Source organism: Tenrec ecaudatus, chromosome 4 (assembly GCF_050624435.1).
Source record: "Tenrec ecaudatus isolate mTenEca1 chromosome 4, mTenEca1.hap1, whole genome shotgun sequence".
Lineage (NCBI taxonomy): Eukaryota > Metazoa > Chordata > Mammalia > Afrosoricida > Tenrecidae > Tenrec > Tenrec ecaudatus.
In genome coordinates, this window is record NC_134533.1 from 100,274,714 (window position 1) to 100,294,129 (window position 19,416).

The window sequence follows — 19,416 nt, forward strand, 5'->3', positions numbered from 1 at the left end:
CTGAGAGCAAGAATGAAAAGATCGAGTGGATGTTAGAAGAAGCTTGCTCTTTATCGTAGAGTAGATGAGGAAAATGTAAGAAACGATGACGTCAAGGAACTGAACAGAAAATTCCTAAAGGAAACTCCAGTAGACAGAACAAAATATTACAGTGAAATGTGCAATAACCTATCATTAGAAAACCAAAACAGAAGAACATGCTAGTATATCGGAAAATGAAAGAACTCAAGAAAAAGCTCAAGCCTTGAGTGGCAATGTTGGAAGATTATATGGCCAAAATATTGAATGATGCAGGGAGCATTAGAAGATGGAAAGGATACAAAGAGTCACTGTAGCAAATAGAAATGGTCATCCTTTAGCTTAGAGGAAGCAGTATTTCATGAGGAAGTATATGAGCAAGACCCAATGGTGCTGAAGAAATAGGTCCAGGCTGCACTGAAAGTATTAGCCAAAAGCAAGGCTGCAGAAATTGATGGACTACCCATTGAAATGGTCTGGACACTAGAATGGCACTGAAAGCACTCATTCACCTAGGCACCTAATCCAAGCCAAGATATTGTCAATAGCTTCATATGCACACGAAAGTCGGACATTGAAGAAGGAAGAGCAAAGAAAATTCAACCCAACTATAGTGTGGGTCAAAGGTCCCACGGACTGCCAAAAGAACAAACAAGTCTGTCTTGGAAGAAGTATAGCCAGAATGCTCTTTAGAGGCAAGATGGTGAGACTTCTCAAGCATGTTGGACATGTTATCAGGAGAGACCAGTCCCTGAGGAGAACCTCGAGCTTCGCAAAGTGGAAGGCCAGCTGAAAAACCGAGGCCCTCGATAATGTACGCTGACACACTGTCGGCAACAGTTGGCCTTCAGGAGAGAATGTTCCATTAAAGCTGATTGTTGACTCTTCCAAACGGTTTCTGAGAGGTTGAGAAATAACGAGAAAAGATCTTTAACTAGGAGTCGAAGCTGAATGCGTAGATAAAACTAGCATAATTAGGTACAAGAACAAGATTTTCCAGGTTTATCTTTTAACAATTCTTTGACATTTCCAAAATGCTATTGCAGGTGATTTTTCTCTTTCTTAATCTTATAAGCTGTTTTAAATAAATGAGACTCCTTAATTTTTGTTTCAAAAGCCCAGATACCTTATGTGTCGCATTTCCTGCAAAAGCAGATATGTAGAAAGAACAGCACATACTCTACTATTCACCAGGCTTGAGGCTAAACACTTTGGTGTAGTGTTATGCTATGAAGGAAGTGTTTAAACCGAGCTAACCGCGTGTCCATGGGTTAAAGCAGAGGCGCCGGCTCGGTGTAGAGGCAGAGTGGAAGTGCAGCGTGCTGTTCCCTTCCCTGGCGGATGGAGCACCAGCTGCTCCTGATCGTACCCTGCCCACTACTCTCAGTCCCCACCTCCGCGTCACTTCAACTGCGGCTGGACTTCAGATTCTGCTTCCTGTGTATTTGCAGAGAAAATCAACTTGGCCATTGATAGCACAAGAAATTTTCAAAACAGGACAAAACAATGAAACCCTTAAATATTTAAAGTGTTTGTATACCAATACTTTTGTTACTTTTTAATAAATGTGACATGATGTATTCTTTCTTTAGAACTCAAACCTGATTCATCACAAAGTTGTTCCTCCTAATGAACGACAAGGCTCTCCGATGTTATCATTCATCATTCTTGAACAATTCAATGCCATTCGTTTAGTACAAAGTGTCCATCAGTCACTTGCCGCTCTCAGCAAAGTCATCAGAGGAACTACACTGTTGAGTTTAGAAGTACAGAAGTTGGCAAGTGCTTTATTAAACCAGAAGGTAAGCTGATTTGTCCATGTATGTTTCCATTTTGAAAATTATAAACCATTCATTCATGCAGCCGCAGTCAGTCCATCTCCATGAGACCTTCCTCGTTTTCATTGCCCCTCTACCTGACCAGGCATGGTGTCTTTTTCCTGGAACTGGTCTCTCTTGGTAGCATGTCAAAGCGTGTGAGACGAGGTCTCGCTCTGTGTCTTCTTTTTTCAGTCCTGGGTCCTTTCAGTTTTCATCTCCAGGAGCACTATTCAAATGCATTGAGTTTTCTATGGGTTCTTATTCAGTGCCCCACCTGAGTAAGAGTCCATTTGAAAATATCCATGGCTTGGATCAGGTACACATTAGTCTGCAAAATAGCATTTTTGCTTTTCAATACTCTTAAGTGATCTTGTGCAGCAGATTTACCCAATGATATGTGTCATTTGATTTCTTGAGTCCTGTATCCATGAGTGTTGATTTTATAGGTCCAAGCAAGATAAAGTCCTTGACAATTTCAATCTTTTCCTGTTTATCATGATGTTAACTACTGGTCCAGTTGAGGATTTTGGTTGTCTTTACATTGAGTCGTAATCCATACTAAAGGCTGCAATCCTTGACCTTTATCAGTAGGTCCTTTAAGGTCTCCTTTCTTTCAGCAAGCAAGGTTGTATCATCTGTCTATGACAAGTTGTTAATAAGCCTTTCTCCAACCCAGATGCCACATTCTTCTTCCTATAATCAGCTGCTCTGATGGTTTGCTTGGCATACAGATTGAATACATTGGTGAGAGGTACAATCCTGGTGCACCTTTCCTGATGTGAAACCATCAGAGCTCCTTTAGATTGGTAAAATGCCCAAAGGCACATCACTCTGCAAACCTCCTGCCTGAAGGCACTCAAGTTTACTTCTTTCATTGCCATGGAAGCCTGCTTCTCTGTCTCATGTTTCCAGTGCTGTGCTGCTGCTGTGTCTCGGTCTCAGTTCTGTTGCTCTGCTCTTTATCACAGTCTCAGTACTGCAGCCACAGGTACCCTCTGGTGCTTCCACCACTTTAGGCAGGGATCTTGCATGAATATGTAAGCATGGAAATGGCAACACATTTGAGTTCTTCTGGCTCCTAGGACCAATTCTTAAGAGGCAAAGGTCAGACATGCTTCACCATCCAACTATCCTACCAATTTTGACACCAACCATCCCCTCACCCGACTTCCCCATGCACTAATTCTCAGCTGAGTTCTGTAGTTCATTGAATTGACAGACCGCAGACAGTTCTCACAGTCACAGACTTTAGTAGAAAAGTAAACCGATTATAATTCAGGTGAGAAATGCTCAGGATTCTGATTGAACAATTGTTCACTCAAAACAGTTTATTCTCTGCTGTTCCTGCGGGTAGTCCTTTGTCTGGCCCTCACATTATTGGCTTAGCCACTGGCTTACTTGGACAATGTCAAAGAGTTCTTTTAGAGTTTCCAATAAATGCCCAAAGGGCATGCCACTCCACCATAAACTTCATCCTGATGACACTCAGCTACAGCTCTGTGGGCCAGCAAACCCAGCTCCAGTAATTAAGTGTCCAGAGGAATCCCACTTCACAGCCAGCCTCCTGCCCCAAAGCACTCGGCTGTACTTTTCTGTGGGCTGGGAAGTCTGCTGCTCCGCACCACGCTCTGACTCCTGCCTCTGCTGCTGCTCCTCTGTCATCCCTCTCCTGGTACAGCTCTCTCCTGCGTCAAGGATGCTTCATGCCGGTTTCTTTGAGGTCCTGAAGAATGAGCTACATTTTGGATGCCTCTCTCTTTGCTGCTATTAAAATTTACACCTCCTGATATGCTTCCTAGATGGCTCATTTTATACCCAACAGGTTGGCAATGACAATTAACCCTGTTAACAATCACTCACAACTGACTTATGTGATCCCATCAGTGTCTTCCCCACCTTCTTATCCAGTACCTTCAGGAAAAAGTCATTGGGTGGAAGTACAAAGACTATTTCCAGATGAGCCTCATTAATGGTTTACTGCACTGCTATCAATTTCCTCAAATAGTTATTTTTAATCAGCAGAGCCTTGTTATAAAGAGCCCATATATTTTTAGGGCACAGTACTATTCTTAACAACCCCATCTTTTGCTTATTGCCCAGTGTGCTTATTTTTTTACTTGATTGATTGCTTACTCTTTTGGTTAATTCTGAGGTAATGTATTGAAACTTGGTGCTAACTTTGTCAGAATTCAATGCCAAAATTACTCACTGAGTTTAACATTATTTTGTTAAGTACTAACATTATACACATATACTCACATATATACATATATATTATATTATTATTAAATCATTTAGTAGGGAGCCAATATTTATTCTTATGAAATAAGATTTTATTTATATATTTTCATATATATAACTAAGCCCTCTGATTTATAACTCAAACCAGAATAGTTTAAAGAGTGATACAGTCTACTACATGGATGGAACTCTGGAACAACATCTGTTAGTTGGCAAATTGGAATCTATATTTATCCTTTTCATACCTGTACATATTTCTCCAGAATATATAATGACATTCAACAAATATTTACTGATCATCGGCTACCTCCTTCAGTTAACTCAGTATGGGTAACAACAAAGTGTCTGGCATACACTACTGTCACAGCAAAACACCAACAGAAGGAAACTGGCCTCTTCTTTTTCTCCCAACTCTTAAGATATATGTATGGAATTTTTAAAATTTAAAAACTGAAGTGATATATTCTCAAGAACCAAAATAATGTAAGATCCCCTATGAGGAGGAAAGCAACATTAACAGAAAATGCACAACGAGATTCATCTGTAAGAAGAGATCATTCGAATAAATCTCTTGGGGGGCTGAAAGTTTGGTTTTCTCAGATTGTTTTAGCAGTCCTTTCTCTATACTGATAAGAAATTTGAAAACTGTATAAAATATGTGATTCATGAAGCTGCACAAACATCTTCATAAGATAAAATTGCAATGTGCTTTAACTTATCTCATACTACTGATCTTCTGTAATTGTATTTCCTCTAAGGTAAGCTCATAATGGCTCGATTATTATTGAATTATTTACTATGAAGCTTATCTTTATTTTTCTGAAATACAATTCTTAAATTATATATATGCTTGTGAAACAAATGTTAATTGTACCAAATTATAAATTTCAGCTAGCATAAGAATTGGTAATAATTTGTCTATTCTCCTTGTTAACCATGTGAAATATAATTCCCAATGAAGTCACCGAGTTTTATTTTGCATTATCCTTAATAAAATCTGTATATTGAGTAGTCTTTTTCTAGACATTGTGAAAGTGTAATGTAACTTGTACATTATAAAAATAAATTGTAGTGCTGTCTTCTTGTGTAGGTACTATTTTTAACTTTGGATTACATGAACATTCTTCCTGCATTTTCAGAACCTAAAATCTAATGTAGTGATTGATTTAATTTCAAAAGTACTGCAGAAAATGATTTACTGGTGTCACTTACATTGAGGAACAGTATATTATTTTTGTCAATGGCACCAGTGCTCTTTGTTGTACCTCAAAATCCACGCTCACTGCTATTGTGCCAGTGCCGACTTTGTACAACCACAAAGGCCTGGGTAGAACTGCCCCTATAGGTTTCCACGACTGTAACTCTTGACAATAGTAGATAGCGCCATCTTTCTCCCAGGAGCAACTGGTGGTTTCAAACTGCGGACCTTGCAGTTAGCAGCCCAATGTGTAACACTATGCAATGGTGCAGAAGTAAATTCATAAACGTGGTCATCTTTTAATAGTTTATGTAAAAACATAGTAAGACAGTAAAGTATAAACTAAAACATCCAAGATTATAATAGAGTGGAGTTGCATTTATTGTCTAAAAGAATATTTCAAAGTCTATCTTGAAATACAGTGCTGTCTATAATAGGATAATATTTATATGCCAATAAAGAATTTCACTTAATGCAAGTACAATTAAATTTATACACCAACATCTAAAGCTAGTGATGAAGAAATTGAATAATTATACCAACTTCTATTTTTTTAGATCATTTTATTGAGGGCTCTTACAACTCTTGTTACAATACATACATCAATTGTATCAGACATATTTGTACATATATTCCCATTGTTCTTTTCTAGACATTTATTTTCTATTGAGCCCTTGGGATCAGCTCCTCTTTTTTCCCTCCTTCCCCTCACCCCCCCTTGTGGCCCCTTGATGGATTATACCTTGTTATTGTTTTCATATCTCACACTGACCCCTGTCTCCCTTTCCCTCTGGTTTCTGTTGTTTTCCCCCCTGGAGGGGTGGGTGTGGTTATGTGCCATTCATTGTGATTGGGTCCTTCTTCTTCCCCTTCTTCCCCTCCTTTCCCCCTACCCTTTTGGTATCGCTATTCCCATTCCTGTTCCTGGGTTCTGTGTATTGTGAGCTTTATCTCTTGCCTTTACCTGTGTACATGCTCCGAACAAATCCAGAGTGGGAAGCAGCACTGGGGTCATGATAGTGGGGGGCAAGGAAGCCTCTAGGGACCAAAGGTATATTACACGATCCATTGGTGCTCTACTGCACCCTGGTTGACTTGTCCCTTCCCTGTGATCCCTCTGTGGGGGAATGTTCCATTGTCTACAGATGGGCTTTGGGTCTCTGCTCCAACCTCCCTTGTTCTCACCAACATATTTTTGTTTGTTTGTTGTTTGTTATGAATCTTCTGATGCGTGTTACCCGGTCCTGATGTCATCTCATGATCGCACTGGCTGGTGTGCTTCTTCCATGTAGGCTTGTTGCTTCACTATTGGATGGCCGCTTGTTTAACTTCAAGGCTTTAAGACCCCAGACACTATATCTTTTAATAGCTGGGCACCATCCGCTGTCTTCACCACATTTGCTTATGCACCCATGTAGTCTTCAGTGATCTTGGGGAGGGTGTGGTCAGCATCACAAAATGCCATTTTGTTAGAACAAAGTGTTCTTGTATTGAAGGAGCTATGAGCTGGGGCCCAAGGCTCGTCCACAGCCTCAGTGCATTACCTTATAAATATATGTACATAGGTCAGTACCTCTATTTGTATGGATTAATGTATTTGCATAAATATACACCTCTGTTAATACCTCTATCTATAGCTTTGGTTCCTAGAGCCTACTTCAGTTTCCTTTTGCCTCCTCCTGCCCCACCATCATGTTCCCCCTTCTTCCACCTCTTATAATTTCCTCTCAGCTAGATTGATGTTGCTATAATACCCACAGGATCTCTGCAACCTCCTAGTTGTTGGTTTTAATTCCCTAGTTGTTCCTCTGTGTATGGCATTGTTTGCTCACCGCTCCTTTTCTCCTCCACACCTTCTCCCCTCAAGACCCTCTGGGGCCATTGGCCCCATTGCTTTTGCCCCGAGCTTGTCTTCCATATCTGTCTGTCTTATATAAGTAGGCAAACCAGGACTGTCCTGGGCCAAACAATAAGAAAACAAAAGATTGAAAAAAGAAAAGGAGAAAGGAAAAAACCCCAAACCATACATAATTCCAGATCTGTCTGCTGGCCTTTATGAATCTCTACCCTTTGGTCCTGGGGGAATTCTGGGGGCTGCTCATCCTAGCCCAAAGTCTCCTTTGGGGGCTCTTTAGGGGTTTTGCGGATTGGCTTTGCTCCAATTGCTGATCTGTTATGCTTCCTTCTTGGTTTGTCCCACTGTGGGAGATTCAGGTCACATTATCTCCCCACCGTGTGTCCCCATTATTGTCCTCTGTCGCAGCACGCTCCGGTTAGAGGACAACATGTCTTGCGTTGTTGGGGTCCTACAGTCCTGTGTGTGCCTTAGCAGCTCCGTGCAGGGAGACTGTCCTCCGGGCTTGGTGTGCCAATATGGAGTCTAGGCCAACTGTCCCTTTCTCATTTTCCTTCTTGGTTTGCTTCCATGGGGGCGTAGTAAGTTGGCTCCTGTCCCCCATATACCAATTTCTTCAGTCTGGAATTGTTCAAACATTCAACCAAGATGCAGTAATAGTTAATGCCAACTGGAATGCAAAAGTTGGAAACAAGGGAACCGTTTTGTCAAATAGGGTCTTGGTGATAGAAATTAAGCTGGCAATCACATGATATAGTTTGCAAGACCCATGACATCTTCATTGCAAATACTTTTTGAAACATAAATGGCAAGAATGCATGTGGATTTCAACAGATGGAATACAGGAATAAAATTGACTTTATCTGTGGGAAGAGACAGTGGAGAAGCTGATTATAATCAGCTAATACAAGAGCAGGGTCAGCTGTGGGATAGAGCATCAGTTACTCGTGCAAGTCCAAATTCAAGCTGAAGAGAATGAAAAGATACGCAAAAGTCAAAATACAACCTCGAGTAAATCCATATGAGTTAGAGACCATCTCAAGCACAGATTTGATTCATTGCACACTAATGACTGCAGACCTGATGAGTTATGGATGAAGTTAAGAACATCATTATCAAGAAAGCAAAATGCCATTAAAAGGATAGGAGAGAAAGAAAAGACTCAAGTGGACGAGACTCTGAAAATTGCTCTTGAACCTAGAGTAACTAAAGAAAGTGGACGAAATGCTTAAATAAAATTGTTGAACAGAATCCCAAAGGGCTATTTGAGGAGACAAAAGACAGTATTACCATGAAATGTACAAAGAACTCGAGTTAGAGAGGAAGAACCTGCTCAGCATATCTCAAGCTGAAAGAATTGAAGGAAAAAATGCAAGCCTGAAATTGAAATATTGAAAGATCCTATGGACATTCTATTGAATGATGCTGGAAACATATTTTTAAGATAGAAGGAATATGCAGGGTCACTGTGCCAAAATGTCTTGGTCTACCATCAGTCATTTCAAGAAGTAGCCTATTATCAAGAACCAATGATGTTGAAGGAAGAAGTCCAAATTTCATTGAAGGCATTCGAGAAAAACAAGGCTCCAGGAACTAACCGATTACTGACTGAAATTTCATTGAGCGGATGAAGCACAGGAAGCACTCACTCGTCTATGCCAAGGTCTTTGGAGGAAACCTGCCTCGCTAGCCAACTGAAAGAGATCCAGATTTGTGCCCATTCAAAGAAGGCTGACCCAACAGAATGGAAATTAATGTCACATGCAAGTAAAATCGTGTGGATGATCATTCAAAAGCAGATGCAGCAGTACGTTGTCAGGCAGCTGCCAGAAATTCACGCCAGGTTCAGAAGAGAACAGGGCATGAGAGAGTGCTGAAGTCAGATGGATCTTGGCTAAAAGCAGATAAAACCACAAAGATGTTTACTCGTGTTTAATGACTATGCAGAGGCATTTGACTGTGGATCATTCAAACTGTGGATAAGATTGAGAAGGATGGGAATTCCAGAACCCTTCCTCATCTTCATGTGGAACCTACAAATGGACCAAGAGGCAGTCATTCAAACAGATGGAGGGAATCCTGTGTGGCTGAAAATAAGAAAAGGTGAGTGTCAGGCTTGCATCCTTCCACCACACTTACTCAATCTGTGTGCTGAGCAAATGCTCCAAGAAGAACAGGGCATCGCGATTGTACGGAAGTGTGTTAACTCTCTTTGATGCATATGACATAACTGTGGTCCCTGAAAATGATGTGGACTTAAAGCACTTTGTGTGAAAAATTAAACATTGCAGCTTTCACTATGGATTGCAACTCAATGTAAAGAAAACTCAAATCCTCACAACTGAGCCAGTAGACATTATGATAAACAGAGCAAACATCAAAGTTGTCAAGAATTTCATTTTATCTGGACCGATAATCAGTGCTTATGGAAGCAGCAGTCAAGAAATCAAATGATGTATTTCATGCCGCGGGAAATCTGCTGCCCAAGACCTCTGTAAAGGGTTGAAGAGCAAAGCTGTCACTTTGGCATTTTTAATTGCCTCATTTACATGTGAACGTTGGACAATGAAAAAGGAAGGCTGAAGAATTGATGTATTTGAATTATGAGTGTTAGTGAAGAATATAGAAAGTTCCATGGACTTCCAGAAGAACAAACAAGCAAAATCAGTGCTGCCAGAATGCTCCTTAAGAGGGAGGACTGCTAGACTCATGCGCTTGGAACAAAAGATCAAGAGAAACCGGCCTCTGGAGAAGAACATCAGGATTGCCAAGGGGCTGTGAACAAAAGGAAAGCCTAAGCTACATGGATTAACAGTGGCCATAGCAATGGGCTCACAGATAATAACTCTGAGGATGGTGAAAGGCCAGGCAGTGTTTCTTTCCATAGTACCTGTGGTCGCTAGGAGTCTGCATCAGGTCAGTGGCACCAAACAATCAAAACAGCAATCCTTTGTCAATCAACATTTGATTAGGTCACTCCCTTTTGAGGTTGATTTAGTTTTTTAAACCATTTTATTGACAAATAATTCATACATATCATAAAATCAGGGGTTCAAATACTTCAGGAAGAAGAGTTATGCAGTCATTGCCACAATCAATTTTGAAACATTTTGTTTTCTTACATGCCTTGTTATTGGCATTTCCTCTCCCTCCAGCCTCCATTGCCATAACCCCAGAAATTGTTGAGCTATTTGTTGCTATAGGTTTGCCTATCCTGGATTTTATATAAAGGAAATCATACAACAAGAAGAAAATCATACAAGAAGGAAATCACACAACAAGAAGGAAATCATACAAGAAGGAAATCATACAAGAAGAAAATCATACGAGAAGGAAGTCACACAAGAAGGAAATCATACAACAAGAAGAAAATCATACAACAAGAAGAAAATCATACATCAAGAAGGAAATCACACAAGAAGGAAATCACACAACAAGAAGGAAATCATACAACAAGAAGGAAATCACACAACAAGAAGGAAATCACACAAGAAGGAAATCATACAACAAGAAGGAAATCACACAACAAGAAGGAAATCATACAACAAGAAGGAAATCACACAAGAAGGAAATCACACAAGAAGGAAATCATACAAGAAGAAAATCACACAACAAGAAGGAAATCATACAAGAAGGAAATCACACAACAAGAAGGAAATCATACAAGAAGGAAATCATACGAGAACAAAATCACACAACAAGAAGGAAATCATACAAGAAGGAAATCACACAAGAAGGAAATCATACAACAAGAAGGAAATCACACAAGAAGGAAATCACACAAGAAGAAAATCACACAACAAGAAGGAAATCATACAAGAAGGAAATCACACAAGAAGGAAATCACACAAGAAGGAAATCACACAAGAAGGAAATCATACAACAAGAAGTAAAACAAGCAACAGCCATAAAATACTTCTCATCTAGTTGATTTTGACAATAAAATGAAACACAGTAAATTCTCATTCCAGAAGAAATTAGAAAATATTAAAACTAGTAAGACAAATTAAAAGTGAATCAAACGGGAAAGGAAATCATAAGATGTTAAATTTAAACCAAAATCTATCTGCAGTAATCCACTTTCCAATTCACCTTGCTGTGGACAACCCTGTGCACATCGCTGTTCATGTTCTGAGGGAATTCGATGGAGGCTTAATCAAAATGGGGACGCTGCGAATGGTATTTGGGCTTCCACTGTCATCCTTAGCCTTTTGCAAACTAGGTGTTCAGAAACCAAGTTCTAATACACTTCTCTCCTCTGATCTTGGGTTTCACCGTTTACAATCCTTGGATCTCATGGGCCGGTGTGCTTCTCCCGTGTGGACTTAGCTGGCACCTACCTCAGATGGCTTCATGTTTAAGACAAACCTTTAAGACCCCAGACACTCTCCTTTCTGATAGCTGGACACCATCTGATTTAACCTGTGTAAGTGAGCGTCCTATGTGTTTTAGTCCAATAAGCTTTCCTACACATGTACACATTCCATTACACACTAGAATTTGAAATTCTGTACCATTAGCTAAATTAAGAACATTATTAATAGAATTTCCAGTTGCCCGCTTTATGCTACTCATATTATTTTTCAGGAACTTGAAAATGCTGCTTCTAAAGGAGACCAGGGATAAATGTAAACATTAGATATATGCATGAATGACTTTTGAGTTTACACTTGATTGTAAGCCCTAATTTTAGAATAATTCGTTCTTATAATGTAGCCTTACTCAGTACTTATTCTCATGAAGTGATTGCTGAAAATGTGGGTTTTATAGCAAAGGTTTATTTTACTGTTGCTTTCCAGATAAAATGTAAACTCATTAGCATAAATACTCCAAAGCTCCATTCTCTGGTCCTTACTGAATTCATCGACCTAATATTCGCTTGCTACCTATGAATATTCTTCTTTTTTCTTCTACTTTTCTTAGCCTGAATAAAGACTGTGTACCTTTTGAGGTTTATCTTAAGCATTCTCTTTACCAGAAAGCCTTTTCTAGCCCTTGATATCTTATATGAAAATTAGATTTAACATACCCTGCTTCTGAGTTCCTTGATCATAGTGCTTGTCAGTACTAGGGAACTTGATGTATTGTAACTTCCTCTTTTTTTGTCGAGTTTTCCCTAAACACAAGTTTGAGGACAAAGACTATTATTAGTTTGAGTCTCATTTCCTAATAGATGATTGACAAAGAGCAGCTACTTTACAGAAGCTTGCTGAATAATCAATTAATTTCTTGATCCTCAAGGGAAAGTAAAAGAACAATCTAGTCATGTCCAGTTCTACCTCTCAAAAAATAATAGTGTAGGGACAAGTTAAATTTAGAGTTAGACCATTTACATTCTATCCCATTTAGTTAAAAACAAACACAAAAACTTCAGTTACAAAATCAACTCTAGTTTCTTCATCATTATAATCTTAATTCCTGTTACATAATTGCCTTATGTTGGGTCTTAAGTGGTACAGTGTATCTAAAGCATTTTAGAAAAACAAATTGGCAGTAGGGGAGAAGGAGCCCTAGAACTGATCCAGTGGTTGCCGGGGGTCGGGGAAGTAGGGTGCTCTAAGATTGATGTAGTGTTGACTCTACCTTGATGTGATTGAATCATTGAATTATTGAATTATATGCCAATAAAACTGTTGGAAAAAATTTTAAAACCTCAAAGAAAAGAAAAAATAAGGTGTAGCAGTCTGTCTCTGTTAAGACTGACAGCCTCAGCAGAAACCCCATTGGATAGTTCTGTTCTGTCCTATAGGTTTAGTGTGAGTCATAATGGCCTGGACAACAATGTGCTTACCTTCTTTGTGTCTCCATTTCCTCCTCTGTGTAATGGCAATCATGATCATTCCCATTGAGGGTTGTGAGGTAGGTATACAAACCAAACCCACTGCCAATTTTCATCCATAGCTATACGATAGGAGAGAGTAGAACTTCCCCATGCGCTGCCCAAGACCATAAACCTCTCCAGAAGCCGATTGGCATGTCTTTCTTCCATTATTAGCTAGTGGCTTTCAGACGACTGGATTTTTGGTTAGTCTGCTTTCATAAAGATTTACAGACTTGGAAACCCAGGGTGGGGAGAGAGTTCTCCTCTGTCTTACAGAATTGGTGCTTGTCCGAGTCAATTTTGACAGCAAAGGGTTTGGTTGATTTATCTTATATACACACCATTCAATGCTAATGAGCTAAGGTTAAAGAAAAGTAGACATACCCTTTTAAAAGCATTTTTATTGACATGTAAGTCACATTTCCTTACAATTCAATGGCTCAAATGGAAAGGAATTGTGCAGTCATTAGCACATCAGTTTTAGGATAATATCTTCTTTCTTATGCTCTTTTACCCTAACCTCTCCTGCTATCTCCTTAGGAAATTACTAATTCAGCTACTGTCTCTAGAGAGTTCCCTATCCTGGATTTTATATACAGAAAAACATACAAAATCAAAACAACCAAGAACAATGACTAAATAAAAAGACAAAAACCTCATTCAAAAAGAAAACATAAAATATTAAACGCCGGGACAAATTTAATAATGGATAAAAATGTACATCAAATGCTAACATATGTATGACATTTTAACCTAAATACATCTGCAGTGACCCACTTTACAACATGCTCTCTGATAGTAAAACTATTCACATCCTTGGCTGTGGTCAGAGGGATTCTCTGGAGGCTCAGTCATGAAGGGGGCGAGCTTTTAAGACACCGCATGCTCCTCTTTCGGATAGCCATCTGGTTTCCTCACACTGGGTATCTACCAGTATCTTGGTACAGTGATCTCTTCATGAGGCAAATATTTACTAGGGCCATGTCATGAAAAAGAACTGTTCTTAGATTAGGGCTATGATTAAGTGCAAACTCAAAATCTATTCATATGTCTGTGGTTTATATATGTCTCAGTTTCACTTCAGAGACGTTAATTTTTTTTAGCGAGAACATTATAAATCATCCCCATGGGGCATATGTAATCCTATTAATATCATTAATTTTATCAATAGTATAGGATTTTAAACAATGTTGATAAAAGGAAATTATATATGTATAGGAAAGCTTTTTAGATCAAAATACCTGGGTTATGTATATGAATTAAAAACTTAAAATGACTGGATACTATTTACATAAACAATGAGAGTTGGAGATATGGCAGAATTTTCAATAAAACTCACAGAGGCAGAGACATGCCTGCTAGACTAACATATATAAAACAAAAAAATCAAAGCCGCCATTCCCTCAAAGCAAGAGATCTGAATCAAAGTCCAACTACCAGCAAACCCTGGGGTAGCAGTCATCTGCTTCTTCTCCCACTGGGGCATTTCAGCCTGAAGTCTAAGGGAGTGTTTCAGTTTCTTAAGTCTGCTACAGGTGAGTTTAAGGTAAAGTCCAGTTCACGGAATGGGACTTCCAAATGAGGTCCTTCCAGTGTGGCCGATGAAGGACACAGTTTTTATTCACCTCAAAAGGACCGAATCTAAAGCTCCAGTTGCCTTGAAGCATGAGGCCTTGGTCACGGAGGGCTCGATAGAAACTACGTCAAAAGTGTCCGATTAGGAACATAATATTGGGCATTTTATCCCCTTGGGGGTCTAGATAAGTAATATTAAGCGTTTTTCCCACCTGGTTTACCCACCAACAGTAGTGTAATCGCCTTCTCTGAGACTCATGTCCTTCTCCCTATCTCTTGACTTACATTTCCAGCACGACTCAGTAATCACTCTTGTAGGCGTATCTGTTGATTTGTGGTGACTGTAGGACAGTGGTAGATGCCAAGAACTAGTTGGTCTCCTCGCTCTGCCCACATCATGAGAAATTGGCCCCACCTGAGATAGGACCTCCCTGTCAGAGTGGTTTTCACGATGTAGCAGGTTTTCACGATGTAGCAGGCACATTGTCTCCTTTTTCAGGGGACCAGATTAGACGATCGCATGACCTGGCAGCAGAAACCTGCCCTTGTCTTGCTGTTTATCCTTATGATAGTGGATTCATACAATATTTGTCCTTTTGTTATTGACTAACCTCACTCAGCCTAATCGTTTCCAGATCGACTCATGTCATCAAGTGCCTCACGGAACACAGACATAATTTCAGTGAAATCAATTCATGATGCGTAATGAGGACCATGCCAAGGGTTTTGCCATCACCCTAATGCTCTGTATGGTTCTGTATGTGTAAAAAATAATTCTGATCATTTTTTATCTTTCAGTGTCCCCTCACATGGCAGAGCAAGTGGGAGGGCCCAGAAGATCCCTTACAATACCTCAGAGGTCTGGTAGCTCGTGCCCTTGCAATACAGGTAAGACTAAGCAATGTCATTGTATTGGATAGAGCCCTGGTGGCATAGTGGTTACGTGTTGGGCTGCTTCAACCCCCACATCAGAAACCACCGCTGCTCCTCTGGAGAGAGATGAGACTTTCTACTCCCGTAAAGAGTTAAGTCTCTGAAGCCCACAGGGCCAGTTCTCCCCTGTCCTGTTTGGTTGCTGTGAGTCAGAATTGACTAGATGGCAGTGAGAGAAGAGTTTTTTTGGATATTGAATGTTTATGTTAAAAATAATTGTTATGATGGCTCCTTAACCATAACTTTTTTCTAGTGAGAATATTAAAATTTTGTACATAAAATATTTCTTACTCTGACATATTTGATATTGTTAGGAAAAAAGTACTTCTGCTTATTGTAACTTTTTGTCTCTTTTAAGAATTTTAGAGAAAAATCTATGATTTCGGTAGCTAGGGCTCATACAGATGGTATCTACAGCTTATATGTACAGCTGCGGAGTTTGTTTTAGCGCATATTCCCCCTGGGGAGCTGCTTTCCTTCTTCTTTCCCCCTTCAGATAGATAAAGATTTTCAAAGTAGCACAGTCAGGTTACTGTAGGAAAATTGAATGGAGTAAAATAGTACAGAGGTAGAATGACAGAATGCATTTATTATTATTATTATTATTTTGCAATAGCAAATAGTGCATGCTAGTGATAATTGGCAGTAGGCTTGATGTTTGGCTTTTCTTTCCTACCCATGTTGAAATCTTTGAACACTTGTTGCCCTTTTGATCTCACCTCGTTGATTATTGTGAGGAGTGGATATCTCCCTAGTAGTATTCACCTTGTAGACTGAAAATTGAGTCCCAGGGGTGAGTTCAGTTCCAGGCCTGCAGTGTGACAAAGGCCACAGCCTCTGGGCTTCCACTAGTCTCGATCTAACCAGTAAACCTGGTTTCTTTTAGGAATTTGAATTTTACTTCACATTTTTCTCCCATTCTTTCCAAGATCTTCAAAAATGTACTCCTCTTCAGAGCATTTGGCAGTAGTAGCTGGCCGCCACCTTGTTCTATTGGTGTCTGGGACACAGAGGCTTAGGTATTATTCTGTTGTACTGGTTATTTCCATATATCTTCAATCCCTGCACTATCTTTTGTCATGATGGGGAGACACCAATAGTTAGACTGTAGGTGACTGGTCAGGAGCTTTTATGACCCCGTTGCTCTTCACCAAAGCAGGATCTGGAATATTGTCTTTGTGGACTGTTGACCTTAGTGTCCCCTGAGACTGTGATCCTGGGATTCCATTGTGTGTGTACGTACCATACTTTATCTAATTATCACACTTTGTGTATCAAATTATCGATTGATAGGCTCTTAGGCTTTTATCTTTTTTGTTATTGTAAACAATAATGGTATTAGCAAAGGTGTGCCTTTGCCTATTTGCATTATGGCTCTTATTTCTCTGTGATGTATAACCGATTAATGGAAATGCTAGATTATATGTTATTTCCTGCTTTTTAAAGAAGCACCATGCCATTTCCACAGCGGTTACACCATTTTACAATCGCATCAGCAGTGTCAGAGAGTTCCCGTCTCTCCACCACCTGTTATTTCCTGTGTATTTAACATTTGCTATTCATTCTGGGATGAGATACTATTTTATTGTTTTAATTTGCCTCTCTAATAGCTGATTATTGAGCACTTTTCTTCACGTGTTTGTTGGTCACTTGACTATCTTCTTTGAAGTATCTGTTCCTATCTTCTGTCGATTTTTTAATTGAATTACTTGTCTTTTTAGTGTTGAGGTTTTGAACTCTCACCCAACTCACTCCCTTTGAGTAGATTCCAACTCACTAAACCGAAAACTAAAATTCACTACCATTGAATTGCTACTGACTCAGAGTGACCTTGAGGAGACCTAGTGCTGTAATGGTTATGAATTGGACTATAAGCCACATGTTCAGGAGTTCGAGACCAATAGCTCCTCTGCTGACAGTCTGCTGTAAACAGTTACAGTCTCAGAAACCCACAGGGTTTGATATGAGTCAGCTTTGAATCTTTGGCAGTGAGGGTTTTTAAAAAAATTTTTAATTAAAAGATTATTTTATTGGGGACTCTTACAACTCTTGTCACAATCCATACATCACTTGCACCAGGTGAATTTGTATATAGGCTGCCATCATTCTTCTCTGGAGATTTCTTTCTATTGAGCCCACGGTATCAGCTTCTCTTCTATCCATCCATAGCCCCCGATAGACTGTACGTTGTTATTATTTTCATCTCTCACATGGACGGCTGCCTCCCTTCCCCATGGTTTCTGTTGTTCTTCCCCTGTTGAGGGGTGTATGGCTTGTGTCAGGCATTGCAGTCAGTTCCCCCTTTCTCCCTTCTTCTCCCCCACTTTCCCCTACCCTTCTAGTATCACCAGGTTCACTCCTGTTCCTGGATTTTGTGTGTCATGAGCTCCTGTATCTATACCTGTCTGTGTACATGTTCTGGTCTAGTCTGAATTGAGAAGCAGCACTGGAGTCATGGTAGTGGGGGGTGAGGAAGCCTGAAGGAACTAGAGGAATATAATGTGTTTCATCGATGCTTCACTGCACTCTGGTTGACTCATCCCTTCCCTGTAGCCCCCTCTGTGGGAGATTGTTCCATTATCTACAGATGGGCTTTGTATCTCTGCTCCAGCCCCCCTCATTCTCAACAATATGTTTTTGTGTGTTATGTGGCTGCTGATGTCTGTTACCCAGTCCCTATGACTCCTCATGATCACATTGGTGATGTGCATATTCCTTGTTGATTGTTGCTTCTCTGCTGAATGGCAGCTTGTGTAACTTCAAGCCTTTGAAACCACAGATGCTATATCTTTTAATAGCCGGGCACCATCTGCCTTCTTCACCACATTTGCTTATGCACCCGTTTTGTCTTCAGTGATTGTCAGGAGGGTGAACATCTCAGACTGCCGATTTGTTAAAACAAAGTGTTCTTACATTGAGGGAGGGTATAAGCAGAGACCTCAAGTTTGTCCCCTACCTCAGTGTATTGCCATATAAATATATGTACATAGCTCAATATCTCTATTTTTTGTGTATTAATGTATTTACATATGTACACTGCTGTGTTTATACCTCTATCCATTGATTTGCTTCCTAGTTCCTTCCTCTGTTTCCTTCTACCTTCTTCCTGCCCCACTGTCACTTTCCCCTTATTTCCACCTCTTGGTACCTGCCCTTAGCTAGTTTGATGTTGCTCCGACACCCCCACCCCAATTCCTACCTCCTCCTTGTTACTGACTCTAACACCGTATTTGTTCCCCTGTCCATGGCGCTGCCTGCTCACCGCTCCCTTCCCCCACAGCCCTCACCCCCCCCCCCCCAGGTCTCCCCAGGACTGTTGGTCCAGCTGCTTTCTCTTCAGGCATGCTTCCCAGGCCTATCTTGTTATATAAGTAGTCACACCGACCATGACATAGCCCAAACTGATTTTTAAAAAAAAGATTGAAAAGAGAAAAGGAGAAGAAACAAGAAGGAAAAGAAAAGGGAGAGAGAAGAAATATACCAAAATCCCAGATCTGTTTGCTGGCTTTCATGGCTGGTCTGGTATGTTCCCGCCTTGGTTCGCCCCGCTGTGGAGGGTTCAGACCCTAAGTGGGTTTATTTGTTTGTTTGTTTTCATAGTGACTTTGTAGGACAGACCTTTGTCCAACATGTCTTTGCCAAAAAAAAAAAAATATTTCCGAACCTGCAGGTTCTCCTTTTACACTTTTAATGCAATCTTTTGGTCATATAAGTGTCTAATTTTGGAGTATTCCTAATCATCTAGTTTGGCTTCTGCTATTTGTAGATTGTGATTGCAGACAAATGCTCTGCCTCTGAGCTATCCCCCTGTCCATTGTGTTGGCTAGTGTATTTAAACCTTGTATCAGGACCCCTAAGCTTTCTCCTATTTTTTCTTTGATGAAAGCTAGAGATATAGAAGTTTTATGTAGATCTCTGATCAATTTGTGTTCATTTTTTCGTGTAGTGAGAGATA

At 40.0% G+C, this 19,416-nt stretch overlaps 1 protein-coding gene across 1 annotated transcript in view; it reads left to right on the forward strand.

The window, feature by feature from the left end:
* DYNC2H1 (dynein cytoplasmic 2 heavy chain 1) overlaps window positions 1–19,416 on the forward strand; it is a 349,851-nt gene that overhangs the window by 272,502 nt on the left and 57,933 nt on the right. The window contains exons 85-86 of the mRNA XM_075546528.1: window positions 1,611–1,820; window positions 15,327–15,416. Coding sequence (XP_075402643.1) covers window positions 1,611–1,820; window positions 15,327–15,416 — 300 coding nt within the window. The remainder of the gene's footprint in view (window positions 1–1,610; window positions 1,821–15,326; window positions 15,417–19,416) is intronic.